The sequence below is a fragment of a genome, unplaced genomic scaffold (genome assembly GCF_019419815.1).
Source record: "Pyrus x bretschneideri cultivar Hongxiangsu unplaced genomic scaffold, Pyrus_bretschneideri_v1 Contig3, whole genome shotgun sequence".
Classification (NCBI taxonomy): domain Eukaryota; kingdom Viridiplantae; phylum Streptophyta; class Magnoliopsida; order Rosales; family Rosaceae; genus Pyrus; species Pyrus x bretschneideri.
The window spans coordinates 7,082,685-7,100,400 of NW_025999612.1; the positions used below are offsets into that span (position 1 = coordinate 7,082,685).

The 17,716-nt window shown below is 37.2% G+C and overlaps 2 protein-coding genes across 2 annotated transcripts; one reads left to right on the top strand and one right to left on the bottom strand.

The window, feature by feature from the left end:
• Positions 1-5,491: 5,491 nt before the first annotated feature.
• Positions 5,492-12,451, top strand: LOC103950760 (respiratory burst oxidase homolog protein C). The gene is made up of 11 exons (XM_009361992.3): positions 5,492-6,286; positions 6,369-6,531; positions 6,680-6,728; positions 6,831-6,944; positions 7,116-7,934; positions 8,248-8,343; positions 8,452-8,567; positions 8,774-8,876; positions 9,045-9,118; positions 10,453-11,030; positions 11,970-12,451. Exons 1-11 carry the CDS (start codon positions 5,665-5,667, stop codon positions 12,077-12,079), a joined length of 2,844 nt encoding a protein of 947 aa, XP_009360267.1. The 5' UTR covers positions 5,492-5,664; the 3' UTR covers positions 12,080-12,451.
• Positions 12,331-17,439, bottom strand: LOC103950759. Its single transcript, XM_048589497.1, has 12 exons — positions 17,240-17,439; positions 16,974-17,099; positions 16,771-16,882; positions 16,569-16,702; positions 16,305-16,449; positions 15,870-16,048; positions 14,948-15,188; positions 14,714-14,812; positions 14,364-14,509; positions 14,041-14,151; positions 13,553-13,641; positions 12,331-13,152 (listed from the first exon to the last, which is right to left on the bottom strand). Exons 1-12 carry the CDS (start codon positions 17,306-17,308, stop codon positions 12,636-12,638), a joined length of 1,968 nt encoding a protein of 655 aa, XP_048445454.1. The 5' UTR covers positions 17,309-17,439; the 3' UTR covers positions 12,331-12,635.
• Positions 17,440-17,716: the final 277 nt, after the last annotated feature.

The window sequence follows — 17,716 nt, forward strand, 5'->3', positions numbered from 1 at the left end:
AAATGCTACAAAAACCCAAAGAAGCTCGGAGAAGCTTGACGCCAAGCCCACCGTCCCCGTGTCAGAAAAGCTCGGAGAGCCCGGAATCAACCTCCTCAAGTAGTTCGCTAATGTCGACTGCTCCTACAATCTTAGCTGCGAGGAGCTCTGCACCAAGATCTAGCTTTGTGACGAGATCACCCGCAGGTGTCTGAATCCAAGGTCACCCGCAAGGTGTTTGAGTCCTCCGGCGGGAGGTTGAAGGTTGTGGGAAGAGCTGGCGTCGGCATTAACAACGTGGATGGCTCGGCTAACGTCAGATGGCCCGGTTGTTGGGTCTGTCAATTCTAGGCTGGTCTTTTGCCTGGCTTGAGCTGGGTGCCAGCCTATTAGGCTGGGGTGGAGTGATTTGCCTGGGGGCCAGCTGTTTTGGGTGCTGGGTGCTAGGCAATCCACTCCCGGTGGACTTGCTCTTGGCTCACCTATCAGTGAAAAAGACATGCTCTAGAGGTCACAACTATCAACGGCTAAGCTAGTGACAACGCTAAAATTAATGATTGATATGGCCTCTAAAATATACCACGTGACACTCGAAACTCGTTTTTGTCTCATTCCTCCAACCCTGTAAAAAATTCTGCTAAATCTCAAGTGGCAAGAGTTAACCTACGGATGTTGCTCATGTAAAATCTGCCTTTTTTTCCTTCATCTCCATTCAATTATCACGAACGTCCTTCCAATCAATCAAGATCTCAACTTTTTTTTAATCCATCTGTTAATTTATGATTTAGTAGATAAATTTGTTTGGTTTGATCTTACAAAATTTTCCTCTTTTGGATTTATTTACAAGTAGGTAAATTTTATACCTACCTCTACATTTTTCAAATCCTTATATTCTTATATATCTCTAAGATCGTATGCGGTCCAATATCTTAATGGATAGACTATTATATTTTTTACATGTCCCGATTTCAAAACTCCCTCTTCCCTAAATTAATATAAGACTTTTGAAATTTCCCCTCCACTTAATAATAGTAAATTTAAAATATATGTCTCAGATCAGGCAAATAAAATATCAGTGCCAAGGGATCAGAATTAAAAGTAAAATAAAAACCATGTGGGGTTTGAATTATGTACTTGTTGTGTTCTTATTTATGCACCTAATTTAATGTTGACTCTCCCTTAATTTAATTAGTATTAATCCTAATTTTTTGGTATATGTTTTTAGGAATTGTTATTGGCACTCCAAAAATCTCATTCTACACTCCAAATTTTCTATATTTGGAAAGAAAAATACACTTACGAGGAATGTAGAATGAGATTTTTGAAATGCCAATAACACTTCCCATGTTTTTAAGCCATCTGCACAAACGTTATTCCCTTTGTTTTTAAATGATGAGCTGCCCTGGAGTAGTTGGCCTTTGTCTCTATAATATTTTTTTTTTTGGGTCATGGGGGAAGAGTAAGGAGTATACATTGCACCTACACATTGAACAATCATCAATGAGTGAGGGAAAAAATATATATCATGTCCCTTGGCAATACGGCTTACAGGTGTTATCCTTTCACTTGTAAGTGAACAGTTTTAGATTCAACTCTTATGGATGATGAGTTTGATATTAAATTGTTATTACCAATGTTTAAAATATTTACGAAATTGTTAATATTTTTGTCGAAATATCTAAAAAATCAATGACTGATATGAAAAGGGGGCTAAAATGAAAACTTCAACCTATATCGACAAGATGTAAGAAAATACTGATTCACTATAGAAAATTTTTTCAAACCCATTACAGATTTTGAACTTCTAATTTTTTTTTTTGAGAAATTTTATCTCTAATTTTGACTAAATCTGAATGAGTTGATATACCCACCAATTGTAAATTTCCATAAATTCCGTCTAATGCAACCAATATCGATACTTTTATAAATTTGTATATCAATATTTCCACCTATATCGATTTTCAAACACATATTATGACCGATAGCTTACTTCAAACCCGCATCCTTTAGTGTACATTATCATTTTAATATCAAATGTTTATTAGCTATCTACGTATTATGCGTAGGGAGTGCCATATGGGCCTAAAACCAAGCTCAACGGGCCTCATGCAACCAATTACTTTAACATTCCACTTAGTCACAAGTCATCTGAAATATATATTTTAACACTGCCACTGCAAATATTTATCTTTGACTTTTGCAACTTTTATTTTTCTTTTGTCTCAAGTAAAACAAAATTGGGATAACAGATGTCATTTGCTTTCATATATGTTCACTGTTTGTTGTGATGAGGGTGAGTGGTATTTTTGTTTTGTTTTGTTGTTGATTTTATTACTGGTTTAAAAGTCTTCATCTAGTGCTATTTAAATTTCGCTTAGGCGCTAGACAGATGATTACTGCCATGATTAATCTTCAAACGTTTAAAAAACAAAAAAGAGCGTTTAGACTATTTAGGTGCCCGCCTAGACTACCTAGGTTGCAACTCTCACTTAGACAAAAAACAGATAATTTCTATTTTTCATTTTACTTTTTCAATAAATTGTAAGAGACTTGTTGGATACTTTGATGAACACTCATTATATGTTGGTTCCCCATGTTTTCAATATAATCTAGTACTTTATAATTTATATGTCATTCTATTTCGTAGTTTATGTATCTCAATACAATTTGTATTTTATAAATTATAAGTAGACATGTATTTATATGTTATATAATAAATTTAATTAAATTAAAAAAAAAGGCCTAAGCCTTTGCCTAAGCCCGGCTTAGATGTGTCACGCCCCGGACCCGGGATCGGCAATAAAAACTCAAACCCGAATCCGAAACGTGAGTTAAGTACAAAATTAAATAAAAGGAAAGTGAAACTGGGTGAGAAAATATGAAATTCGTCTTATAAAAATAATTCATGATTCCTTACAAGACTAAAATAAATAAACAAATTCTAGCCTCACAGTTAATCCGATCTCATCCTATCTACCCTTTTTGACTGTTTAGTTCATAAACCTGCATAACAACAGAGGGGTGAGCTTCAATAGCTCAGTAGGGACATAACCTTATCATCCCAATTTCCCCTTTTGTTAGTCATCTTGCCAAATTACCCTCAAAGAAACTGTGCGCTGTGGGCTCGCCTGAGACTTGGTACCTACTAAGAGTTTGGCTTAACTACACAAAAGATCATTTCCAATTCCTTCTCACCACTGAAACTCCAACCACACGACCAATTATGAATGATTCACAAATACTTTCATTTATCATTCACATATACCATAGTATATTCTCAACCAATAGCATTTCACCAATAATTCCATAACCAATAACAAGTAAACACGCAAGAGCAGTATTTGTCCAATTAGCAACCCAGATCACATTAATCAACCAACAAGATTGATAATAATAATATAATGCTTCACGAAATTTAATAAAGCCAATCTCCGTAAAGGTCTGCTGTATTTGCCCTACCTGGATTTCAAAGCATTGCTTTGAGATAATAACACAAGAAACCACAACTGTGATAAGCTCCTATTCACAAGTATAAGAAAATTACCAAATGCCTTATATGAATTTTAATACTAATCAACACACTTAAGACTCATTAGTTCCACGCCGCGCCACTCAATTCAAAAGTCATTTGGTTGACTATAATGTTGTACAAAATAGTTTCGTATATAGCAAACATGTATAGTGCTTATTCAAAAGTCTTTTGCCTTCAAAACCATTCAAGTAATATGTATAAATTAAACTGTACATAAAATCATTTACCAACATGCTTATTTATTTAACAATAGACATACATCCATACATATACATATATATGCAGTACATGCTTTGACTCTTCTCTTTACAATAGAGTAGCATCTAAGTCTCCTAAAGTTCAATGCCTTTCCAAGAATAGGAATCAACATGGTATTGTTATGTAACATGCGAAATACAGAACATAAGAGGCTATCACTAAAGAACAACATGACTAGAAAGACTTTTCTATAAAACTAATCAGTAGTATGAATGAATTCAAATACACATGCATAACGATGCCCAACAGCCCCTTTTTAGTTTAGATACAAACATTTATAATTTATTAATAACATACAGAGATATGAGACAAATAACTAAGACGAAAACCTAGAAAGGAAAACTCTTTAAACCTGAGAGAGAGTAGACCCCGATAGAAAACGTTTCATCTAGCCAACGAAAACCGAAGCAATAACATTCTATTTATAGGAGAGGAAAGTCGGCATAGAGGAAGGTGAGATTAGACCAAGCAAACTTACACCTGCCTAAAAGCTATTGATAAGAATGATGTAAAAGCCCTTTAATTGGCTATGGTTTTGGTCCAATTAGAATAGAACAAACAACTTAATAAAATAATGTCAAAAGGAAAGAAAATGAATAATATGAATATATAGTTCAAATACTACTGTAATGGTGTACTGAACTTATTTGGTTCAAAATAGTAGTAATTAGAGTATAGAAAAATGAAATAAAAGAATTAACGATTAAATAAGAAATAATACAAAACGATATGAAATTAATAAGTATATACAACACATAATTATATATAATTATTTTGGAAAATATAGGTCCTCACAAGACGCCTAAGTGCTAGCACCTACTTGCTGCTGGCTAGCGCTTAGGTCCTGCTTTTTCTTATATTATACTCTAAATTATTGTAACTTGGGTATAGAAGTGCAGGCAAACTAACCTATCCCATATTCACCAGATTCACGTTTGCTTTGAAAAGAAGTTTATAGATGAAGAAAATGTTAAAAAGAAAAAAGAGTGATTAGAGATAACTTGCTTGGATGTGGATTTTGCTCGGGGTAAAGAAGGGCGGGCACACTGACCTATCCCAGATATACTATTTTCACATTTTCTTTGAAAAGAGGTTTACATATAAAGAAAATGTGTAAAAAAAAATAAAAAATAAAATAAAATAAAGTGATTAAAGATAACTTTGGATGAGGATTTGGCTCGGGGTATAGAAGAGTGGATACTTTGACCTATCTCAAATTCACCAGACTCATGTTTGCTTTGAAAAGAGGTTTATAGATAAAGAAAACGTAAAAAAAAATAAATAAATAAAAAAAAATGAGTGACTAAAGATAACTTACGTGGATGAGAATTTGAGTTGGAGTATAAAAGGACGGACACATTGACCTATCCCAGATTCATGAGATTCACGTTTACCATAGAGGTTTATAGATAAAGAGAAAGTAAAAAAAAGAAAAAACAATGATTAAAGATTGTAACTTTCTCAGCACCATCCAGACTATTCTAATAGACATCACACAAGTCATAATATCAGAATTTGTAGTGTTAGTTGTTTACGCACACAAATGATAGGCAGCCATCGACTGTTACAAAATTTATAAAAGTCTCACACTAATAGATTATTAAAAGATTATTTCGTACTTGCGCGACTGATGGTAACAAAACTCGTAGATAGAATATACTTTCTTTGAAGTGGGAATGATTTGACCTACTCTATAAATAATATAAACATCACATGCATACACTCCAACCACTAAGCCACAGAAAGAAATGAAAGAAACAGAAAATAATTAACAACCCTATTGGACTCTTCTCTACACTGCCAGCCTTTCCTTCTTTGTTCTAAGCAAAGAAACACACCAAAATTGTCAGCCATAAAATTTCTTCCTCACAGAAACTCGTTTGGTTACTGAGAAAATGGGAACAAATGAGGCTGGAGGAGTTCATTACCACTCGGATACAGAGATCATCGATGGTAATGAAAAAATGGCGAATTACAGCGGTCCGCTGAGTGGACCTCTCAGCGGACCACTGAACAAAAAAAGATCAGGCACAAAGAAGAATGCCAAGTTCAACACACCGGAGCCAATCTCTGCTACCAAGCCTGGCATTAGTTCAAATGATGAAGAATCTTATGTCGAGGTCACTCTGGACGTCCGAGATGATTCTGTGGCGGTTCACAGCGTAAAACCTGCCGATCATCCTCATCATGAAGATCACGAAGATCATGTTGAGCTGCTGGGAAAAGGGTTGGAGAAGAGCCCATCTTCGCTTAGCTCCTCGGTTGTTCGAAATGCTTCATTTCATATCAAGCGCCTGGCCTCGTTTTCAAAACAAGCAGTAGTAGCAGCAGTGCCTCATCATCATCCGCGAAGGCGGTTTGATCGAACACAGTCAGCGGCTGCCCCTGCATTGAAGGGCCTCAAGTTCATCAGCAAGACTGATGGGAATGAGTGGCCTGAAGTTGAGAAGAGGTTCTGCAAGCTCACTGCTTCCACCAATGGCCTGCTTCCCCGTGCACTTTTCGGGGAATGTATAGGTACTGATAGCAGCTTTTCCTAATGCTACTTCAATTTCTGTTTACATTTCTTATGCTTGATGTTTTGGAAATCTCTACGTAGGAATGAACAAGGAATCGAAAGAGTTTGCAGGGAAGCTTTTTGATGCGCTTGCTCGAAAGCTCGACATCAAAGGCGATTCTATCAATGAGGATCAGCTGAAAGAGTTATGGGATCAAATCTCTGAGCAGGGATTTGACTCCAGGCTTCAAACTTTCTTTGACATGTAAATTACTTAATGCTCATCCCAGTTTTTTTTCTTTTCGAGAGTTCCTGAAGCAATCGCTAAAATTAAAAACTATAAACGGAATGGTTATCAAACGAACTCTGAATTTCTCTATTCTTTCTCATCTTTTAAACATGAAAAATTTCAGGGTTGATAAAGATGCAGATGGAAGAATCACCATAGAGGAAGTCAAAGAGGTATGGCAGAAAGAATCACCAAAAGTTAAATTAATTTCATGTGATTTTTGTGTCAGTCTCTCAGGACATTTTCGAAATTAATTTTTTTAATCCGAGATGCAGATTATTAGCTTCAGTGCTTCTGCCAACAAGCTCTCAAACATCCAAAAACAAGCAGATGAGTATGCAGCATTGATCATGGAAGAGTTAGATCCAGACAATCTCGGATACATCATGGTAAATAGTTTTTTCATTTTATTCACATTCTAATTATTCGAATCTTAACTGCCGAAGGGAGGATTCGAACTTAGGGACGGAGAGGGGAGCACACAACTCTAGCCAGAGTTCTTAATTTTAAAATTCTCAAGTCCTTGGTTCATTTGATGATGGTGATGAATGTGGGAACAGATAGACAGCCTCGAAACGCTCTTGTTGGAAGGACCGGAGGAGACTGCAGCTGCGGCAAGAGGAAAAGACAGCCGAAACCTAAGCAGAATGCTGAGCCAGAAGCTCAAGCCTACAAGAGAGCATCCACTAATAAGATGTTATAACAATACAAAATACTTCTTGCAAGACAATTGGAAGAGGGTTTGGGTAATGATCCTGTGGCTCGGAATCATGTTAGGCCTATTCGTGTACAAATTTATGCAGTATCGAAACAAGGCAGCGTACGAAGTAATGGGACACTGCGTCTGCATGGCGAAAGGTGCAGCGGAGACACTCAAATTCAACATGGCGCTCATTCTCCTCCCGGTCTGCCGGAACACCATAACCTTGCTCCGAAACAAGACCAAACTAGGAGGCGTTGTCCCCTTCGACGACAATCTCAATTTCCACAAGGTGATAGCTGTGGGGATTGGGATTGGAGTTGGGATACATGCAGTCTACCATATGGCCTGCGACTTCCCGAGGCTCATTCATGCGAACAGCGATGACTACGAGCTGATGAAGCCATTTTTCGGGGAGGTGCAGCCTTCAAGTTACTGGTATTTCGTGAAATCTTTGGAGGGAGTGAGTGGGATTGTCATGGTGGTTTTGATGGCGGTTGCATTCACATTGGCTGCTCCTTGTTTCAGAAGAGGTAAAGTTAACCTGCCTAAGCCTCTGAATAAGCTCGCTGGGTTCAATGCCTTTTGGTATTCCCACCACCTTTTCGTCATAGTCTATGTCCTGCTGATTATCCATGGAGTTCACCTGTATCTGACCAAGAAATGGTACCAGAAAACAGTAAGAAACCTTCTTAACTACCTCATGTTTCCAATAAAAACAACCCTGCAACGTTGATGTCACTGTGACAGTATCTCAAGCTAATCACGAACTGTCATGTGAGAACGTTAAACGTAATTAGTTTGGAATACCGTCACAGTGATATCACTGTTGTAGATAAGCTTCTCTCCATACTTCACCTTTTTACTGTTGTATCAATTTGTCCGATGACGTTCATACTGTAATAATTGGCGTTTTGCATAAAGAATTTCTAAATGATTAATGTATGATTTGTTTTGTTGTAACACTTATTTCACGATCATGGCATTGACAGACATGGATGTACCTAGCTGTTCCACTCACACTCTATGCTGGTGAAAGATTAGTTAGGGCACTCAGATCCAGCATCAAGCCTGTTCAGATTCTAAAGGTAAGCAACTTTATATATATTGGAGAAAATACCACCAAATGATTAACATAAAAATTAACAAAAATGATATTTATAGATCTGATTATTATTTGTTTAATTATGGTGAAGGTGGCTCTCTATCCTGGTAATGTCTTGGCACTTCATTTGTCCAAGCCTCAAGGCTTCAGATACCATAGTGGGCAATACATGTTTGTTAATTGTGCTGCTGTGTCGCCATTTGAATGGTAATTAACCTTAATCATTGTTTTAACATATGAATAAATTAAATTGTCATGCATATGATTGTGCCACATTTTTAATCATATAGCTACGAACTAAGTGGAATTAGGTTTACGATTTTGATTAATAGTCTGACAATATAACATTATGATCCTTACATGTCTTTTTCTCACGCACTTATCTATTTTCTTGTGTTGTTAATGTACAAAAGGCACCCGTTTTCCATCACCTCGGCCCCCGGAGATGACCACCTCAGTGTTCATATCCGGATCGTCGGAGATTGGACCCGACAACTTAAAACGGTGTTCTCACAGGTGCGTCTGCGATCACAAACTTAATTACATACATTGCAAGTGTAGCTAGATTTTCCTTAAAGAACAAATATTAACATGTATAACATAATTGTATATAGATATAACTAAGTCCCATATTCCAATTATTAATCTCATGGGATGTTAATCTTGTTGTGCTGATTTGTTTAGGTATGCCAACCACCTCCTAGTGGGAAAAGTGGACTTCTCACAGCTGACCACATGCAAGGAGCTGACAACTTGATGTGAGTAACAATAACTTTAAGGATTAATTAGCTGGTAATGCTCCACTAAATCATGAGTTTAGTAACATCTCTTAATGGGTAAAAGCAAGGTTGTCAAAATCGTTAGCCGCTACGCAGTAGTCGGGCTGCAGGCACAGGCCTAGCATCTAGGTAGCTTAAGTAGCTTAGATGGTTCTTTGAATTTTAATTTTCAAACGTCTAAAGATTAATCAAGGTCGTCATCAGCTGTCTAACCCCTAGGCGCAGCCTAGGAGGTATTAGGTGAAGATTTTTAGAACAATAGGTAAAAAGAAAGCAAAAAAAAAACTCTAGTAGGACAAATTGTAGGACAAATTTGGTCATTGGTAGACAAAATATTCACAATTGCATGTACTAGTAGGACAAATTGTAGGACAAAAGAAGAAAAAGTAGTTAATCTTGATTGGTTGTGCTTAAAGAAAATAAGATAAACGCCTAAACATGGACGTGGTCGATCATTTTCCCTGATCTGCTGTTCATACATTTTTTTACTTGTCACATACTGTATTAATTTTCAGACGTCAGATCAGATAAATTGAAAAATATCAAAAAATAAAAGTTAATAAGAGACGTGTGAGAAGTAAAATAAATGTGTATGAATAGCACACCGTCTCCCTAAAGTAGAAGACCAGGTGACTTAATTTTTCGTTCTTTTTTATTTCCTTTTCTCATGATAAAGTTGCTTTGTGTCTATTTTGACAACGACTAATAATGGAAAGAAAATTTGTCTACCTTATGGGATGCTGGTTGGCCTGTATCTTAAGCTAATTAGCACTATTGTCGTTGAAAAATGCCAAGAATATTCTTTCAAAGTTTAACGTTTTATGGACTCTGCCTCCTCACAGTTTAACATTAATTTTTGTATCAACATTTTAAAATACTATGCAAAAAACACGAGGTAGTAGAAAGTTCATAGGAAGTCATACTTTTGAAAAAGTCTTCTTAGCATTTCTCTTGTTTGTTTTAATTTTCTCATATGGGAAATGCTAAGGAGTCTCTCTCAAAAGTAGAACTCTCTATAGACTCTCTGGCAATTCATGTTTTTGGCACAATATTTTATAGTGTTAGCATGAGAACTGTATCACCACAATGTGCCAAAAACAAGAGTTGACGAAAAGTCAATAAAAAAACCTCACTTTAAAAAAAATCTTCTTAACATTTATCTTCTCATATTACACTATGCGATTAACTTTAGAATATCGCAACTTCACATTTTAAAGTAAAGTTCTAATAATGAGGCTCATTTTTCTTCTTTCTTGATGTTAGTGGGAAGTGATTGGTGTGATGATTTATTTTATTTTTTTTTTTAAAAACAGATTTCCAAGAGTGTTGATAGATGGACCCTATGGAGCACCAGCTCAGGAATACAAGACCTATGAAGTGGTGTTGTTGGTAGGGCTAGGGATTGGGGCGACCCCAATGATTAGCATTTTGAAGGACATAGTGAACAATATCAAGGCCATGGAGGAAGAGGAGGAGGACAATGCTTTAGAAAATGATGGTGGTGGTGGTGACGGTGGCACCAAGTTACCACACAAATCATCAAAAACACATACTGGATCGGCCTTTACGAGACATCATAATTTTCAGATCAAGAGGGCGTATTTTTATTGGGTGACACGGGAACAGGACTCCTTTGATTGGTTCAAAGGAGCGATGAATGAGGTGGCGGAATTGGACCACAACAGGGTGATTGAATTTCACAATTATTGCACTAGTGTGTATGAAGAAGGTGATGCACGTTCTGCCCTCATTGCCATGCTTCAGTCTTTGAGTCATGCAAAGAATGGTGTCGACATTGTCTCCGGCACACGTGTGAAATCGCACTTTGCCAAGCCAAACTGGCGTGAGGTCTACAAGCGGATTGCACTCGATCACACCGATGCTACAGTTGGTGAGTTCCCTTCCCCCTACCGCAAAACTTCATCACAAAACAAATTTTGAAAAAAAAAAAACAAATTTTAATTTCCCTAACATGGGAGGAATTTATGTCTCGTGTCATGAAAATTGTTTTTATAATATGATTTATAATTGTAGTGTCATAGTGACAGTATTTTAAATCAATAAGTTTTATACTTTCTCACGTAATAATACATAATTGACTTATAATGTTGTCACTATGACATCTAGTCATGTGGAAGTTATACTCCACTAAGAGCATCTCCAAATGAGATGTCAAATCCTAGGTGGAGATGCCACTGTCCATATTTGATATAAAAAAATCCTTCCAATCAAAGTGTTATTTGCTGACTGGATTTCAAGTCTTTGTGATTAGGAGTCAAATTTGACATCAACGTCAAATTTATTTTTAACTAATTTTAATGGTGGGTTCCTTATTCCACTAACATTTACAAATTTTGTTTAAACAGTTTTTTTAAAGATAACAATCATTTAAGGCTCTATATTAATAAGAAAATAGCATTTGACAACTCAGTTAGAGAAGTACAAAATTTGACATAAGACTTCAGATGGGATTTAGGAATGATTAATACACCAAATATTCCTCAGAAAATAACATATCAAAGTTACAAACTACATTAGTAACCACATCTTTTTATAGGATAAAGTTTCTCGTAAAGCATAACTTTTTTTAAGTGTGAATAACAGTTCTCTTTGTTTTAATGTGTTACACATGTTAGCTTTCCTAGCACCTTCTACTATCACATTTATGTCGTCGTTAAAGAAAGTCATTGGTTGGATAATATTCTAGGGGGTGGGGCTTTTGTTGTTGAGGATGATAGAACGTGGATGACCATCAACACTCAAAAACAATATCAATGTCTTAATCATGTTCAATTATTTAATCAAAAGGGGTTGTTTTTGTGTCGTGCAGGGGTGTTCTACTGCGGGCCACCGGCCCTTACCGAAAAGCTACGCCAGCTGTCCCTCGACTTCTCTCACAAAACCTCCACCCGATTTGAGTTCCACAAAGAAAACTTCTGATAACACAAGTCTGTCCACCACATTATATATATAATTATAATTATACAAGTTAATTACAGGTTGGATTGAAGAGATGTGCAAACCATGTTGTACAATGATGTAATCGTCGTAATTATCTCAACTCTTCTTTATGTCTCATTATCATGTGAGATGAGAGAGAATGAGAGAAGATAATATTTTGTAATAATAGAATCTCTCAGGTTTGAAGAGAAATTCTTGGGTACGGCTGACGCAGCAACACACTCATTAGGATTTGAGACTCACATGTAAGGTCACGTATTGTTAGGATGTTGCCGTGTGCAGCAGCCGCATCTTGAATTCTCCCGTGTTGTAGCATAAAGTTTGTATTCGAGTTATTTTCTTTTTCCTTAACTTCTACATAGAAGAGAATGCGGATGTATTTTTAAGTCATATATGATAATCATATAAGGTTGTGTTTGGTCAAGAAGATAATTTCCCAAGGGAACTTCTCAGTGTAATGGCAAGCTTGTAATTTCACAAGCTTCTGGTACTTATACGACTCACAAGTTTAAACGGCTAGTTTGGCGGTCATGTGTTATTTATGCTTCCTTTTTAGCCTCTGGAAATTTGGTTTCATTAGTTGGCTACCAGTTATGGGTTGGTTTGGAGCAGAAATAGGCTGGGATGGGATCAAAGGCCTCTTTACCTCAACAATCGGATTCTTTGTGCCGCCGGCATTGTTTGTGAGAATCGGAGACACTGATTCTCTTTTGAACTGTCTCGGCACCTCGAGTCTCTCTAGAATTCTTGATGTTTTCGCGTCAAGTTGCCGGTTACCATCTGGTGGCGATAGGACAGATTGATCTAGCTTCGGTTTGGAAGTGCAAACTGGAGAATGTAGCTCGGAGACTTCATTGACGATCAGCTTCTCCCACTCTTCTGTAATGCAAGCAGATGCTTTGTCTTCTATGGCTGTCGGATCAAAGTGTGAGGTTTCGTTTCTGATGATTGGAAGATCTATTGTTGAATTTGACTGTGCAACCACTTCTGGAAGTTTTGGTTCGGTTGCGTTTGACTCATAGGTTTTCTCTTCAAATCCAGGGGCTATTGACCTGAAATATTCACATCAAAAAGCAATTAACAGATGGAACTTTCACCATTAGTTCTTGTATAGGTGCTAAACAACCTGAATAACACTAGTGAATAGAAAATCAGTCCTAGACATGTGCCTAAATAACAATATCGATGAAAATGAGGCCATCCTTGTACACAAAAACCTTGAGTCGGATCATGAAAAGGTAGACCGTGACTAGATATCTCGAATGATAACAAAAGAAAAAACGAAACATTCATGCTGAGTAACAAAATCCATATTTTCAACATTCTCTTCCTCTACCGTTTATAAAACATGAAACGGGCGTGCTGAGTAACAAGAGCCAATTGATGCCTGTATATCTGTACGATTATTTCTATATGTTATGTAGGCTCAAGGTGGATGAAGAGAACAATCACCCCAACTGTAAGCTCTCCTGTACGAGCAAGTTTAAATTCTGATGGAAGCCCCTCTCGTGCAGCAGGGGATTATAGTCTCTAACATCAATCTGCAAAAATATTTGAGAATGAAGGGCAGAATCACTGCATCATGCAACAATCTAAGCATTGAAATGCATGCACATAACTCCATTTTATAGACGTTCTGTGATATAAAGTCACTAATCTAACTCATGAATCTGGTAAAATATATTGATCTCTTCACCAACACTCTGCATTAACATATTTAAGATATTGAAAACAACAAATAATTCCTGGGAAATTTTGGTTCAAATTGTAGCTTACAGCATGCAGTTCTTTGTGGTCTAGACTAATTGGGAAACTCGACAACCTTGTCAAACTAGTTATTTAAAGAAATTGATTCACATCGCTTACTCATGAGAAGGATTAAAAGAAAAGGATTCTCCCAGAATTTTCCAGAAGAATGCAAGCAGAAATATGGTTCATACCTTTGACAAAGATTCTTTAATTGAGTTGTCAATCTCCTTACGTACTGAAGAAATAGTTGTTAATTGGTTGAGATTGGGAATGTGCAAAACTTCCTCTGATCCGGCAATGCGCTGCAAATAATATAATAATGGTTAACAGAGATACAAGACATAGCAGAGTAGAGAAAATAAATGCACAATAATTAGCCAATGCATATAATCCATGCTACATGGAACTAAAACTAGACCAAGCTGGAAGCACAGAAACAATGACATAGACAGCACAAAGATAATTGTTGCGTAAAGAATTTTAGTATTTCAGGAACTTAAAGAGAGATATTCACTCTGAGAAGCATCGGCCCGTTGCCCGAAGGTTGAAGAATATAATAGCAGTGCAACGTGGCCTCTGTCATACTTTCTACATTACAATTTGAAGAGCATAACAGACACTGGTCCATTGAATGTAGTGCACTGCAAATCCCACGGAAAACTGCAAATTTGTAGCCTGGTTAGGAGAAAAGAACAAAATGTGAACATAGATAAGAGTTACTGATGCATTCAGAGAATCCCTGCAAGTCCTAGTATTGGACTTCCTCAAAGTCTCTGAATTAGGTTGTCCTGGATTAATGTTTCAGCAACTCTTACTGGTATACAAGCGACAAACCAAAAAAATCAAAGGAGGCCTTCAACGCACGTTGAGTATTCAATTCTGACTGATCAATTTCATCCGGACTAGTTTCTATCTCATGAAAAGTTGATGGAATCACAACATAGGAAGCTCCCATTATAACACCTGTGATAAAAAGCCCAAGAAAGGGGTAGTTAATCAATGCTGACACCAAAAACTGAAAGGACCGATCAATTCTTTAGTGACTCCTGGTAAGCTCAGAAGGAACTAATAAATGTCAGCTCCAAGCTTAACATTTACCTTCGCTTAGAGACCCCATGTTAGTCCTCTCAATGACATTGAAGTCAATTGGCGAAGAAGCACGCTTGAGCTTCATAGAGCTTGGGAATGAGGGCAGTAAAAGGATTGTTTTTACTCCAACTTTCACAGAATTTTCAATCACATCACATCTTCCAAGATTACAGCCTGTGACCGAACAAGAAAGTTCCTCGCTTCTATTTCTAACAGCATCTTCCAGCGAAATGCCATGACATCTGCATGTCTATAAGCAGTACACCTATAATCAAGATCTTAATTGTAGACGTAAATTGTGAAGTTGTAATAAATGAAAATAGAAGAACGGAGGAGTATATCATGTAACAAGAAAGCATGATGTCTTCCATATTGCTTCTATGCAGGGAGGATAGAGCAACTCTAAATTAAGTTAACTACTCAGATTTTAACCAAGCAGCTTTCTAATTAAGTGATAGAAGTTGCTTGGAATAACAAAACAAACCATACAGTGCAGATATCATTGTACCATGCTCACGATTTTACGACTATTAACACAATCTTCTTGAAGCAATAATAACCCACACATAATCAACCTAACATAATCCAGGACAGAAATTATAAATACGAACCAAATTCCTCTGTATCCATCATGACAGCTATTTCAGTTAGCTTTTGGATCTCTAGAAAATGAAAACCAGATATTACTCTACTTGTGAGAAATATCAGTGTCTCAGGCCAGATGATGATGCCGTAACAACTCTTAGCAGTTTTCACTTTAACACCGCAAATCATAACATAAGATTTTAAATGATGCTCACTAGTCAGTACATAAGTTATGATGGCAAATATGACCACAAAAATCCACCACCCACGAAGGTTTTTCAGCCAACATGGATGATTCACACGTAGAGGAACTACAAAGTTGACAGAGGAGTATTACATATGGTACCTGACAGGGATAGAAACCATCGATAATTGGATTGACAGATATATACAAGTTGCAGGATATCTGGTTCACAGAGCCCACAAGATTGTTCTTGAAGTTAAAACGAGCTTGCAGTGGTTCTTCAACGTCATCCTTTAAATCCTGTAACCATCGGTTTACCAGGCCATGCAATACTTTGACATCTGCAAGTTTTGTTATTAGTAAGCACAAACTAACCCCAGCTTTTGGCCTTGAACGGCTACAATGATTCCAGTCTCTTAGACTGTAACGACAACTATTAACATACATAGAGAGAATTAGTGAAATGGAAAGAGCACTTGAAGGAAGTAAATGGCCATCTGTTTATGCTCTCACGCACATGAAAGATTTTTTTTTCATTAATCAAAGTTGGCTGTCCTAGTATCCTACATACAGAGATGAAGGATAGGAGTGGAAAACCTGGGAGATATGCTTGAAATGAGCAATTATCAAGATCAGAGATACATGTTTGAAAATTGTTGATATTCTCTTTTGTATTGCTCAGATGGGATGATCTTTGCTCAAACAGCACAAAATCGACAGAAACACACTTTTCGGCCGCAGCCTGTGGAAAAAGAAGTCAACACCAAAAGAAAATCATGCCATGAGAAGCAAGGTGCAGAAGTAAGCACGGCGAAAAAAAAAGGGAAAACACTGAAGATAAGTAAGCAATGAAGGGCTAACCGTGAGAGTTTTTTGCATGACGAAGTCGACATCTCGAGGCAAGCAGGAGGTTATGACAATCACTTTTCTCATGATATCTTTACCTCCCCAGTGGTACAAAACTTGATCACTTAGGACACTGGAAAGTTTCACATCTGCAAAAAATTAAACAGAAATTAACAAAATGAGCGTGAAGAAGAAAACAATGGATGCCAGAGATTACCCGAATCGTCAATCTGAGGCCGAAATCCCTGTGCAGGCAAGTTGTTAACCGCATGGTGGAAGTCGCGGAGATTGAAGTTTCCGCTCGGACTCGGTGTATATACGATCTTCATCTGCAAAAACGATATATTCAATCGCTCTCAGCCTCTCGGCCTCTCATGGACAATAAAACAAACAGGTAGCCTGCATTACGAATTCACATACCTCATCGGACAAGGAAATCGGATTTTGAAAAACGTAGCACAGGCCAATCCGATCTCTGAGCGACTCCGATATGCCCCACGGCGCCGGCGATGAAATGGCGTACAAATTCGCAAGCTGCAACAGCGACTAGAAAAATTGACCGGAAAAACCCATGCGATTCGTGAGTCGATCGATTTCGAAACAGCAATTTGTATGGATAATTTGTACGAATTGTTGCAATTTGTAGAGAAATTAAACAGTGTTAATTGAACTGAATTGCTTCTTACCTGCTTCAAGTCTCTGAGAAACGGAGGCGGTAAGCTTCGCAGGTCCAGAACAAAGCACAACTCCACCATTGCGCTTCGTCGTCTTCGTCTTCGATCGGTCTCGGAAAGCTCGACAGGTTTGGCGCGAAATAGCTAACAAATGACTGTTTGGATTCTGGGAGTAGAAAATTGGGCCCCAAAATGCATGTGCTGTGGACTTAAGTAAACGACGTGCCGTGGAATGAGAAAGGTGCAAAATTGGCACCCAAAGCTAAGAAAAAATAGGTCAAAGTTCATTTAGACGTACGATTAGGGTTGGTTTGATAGGTGTTTCAAAAGATTGAAAGTGTTTTTTATTAATATATTTTTTAAACCAATTTTTAGTAAAAATGCAAAAAATCGTGGAAAAGCACTTGAAGTGCTTCTTGCAAGAATGACGTAGTAATAGGAAACACTTCAAGTATTTTTGGGTTAGCTTAAAGATTTTGAAGTCAGGGG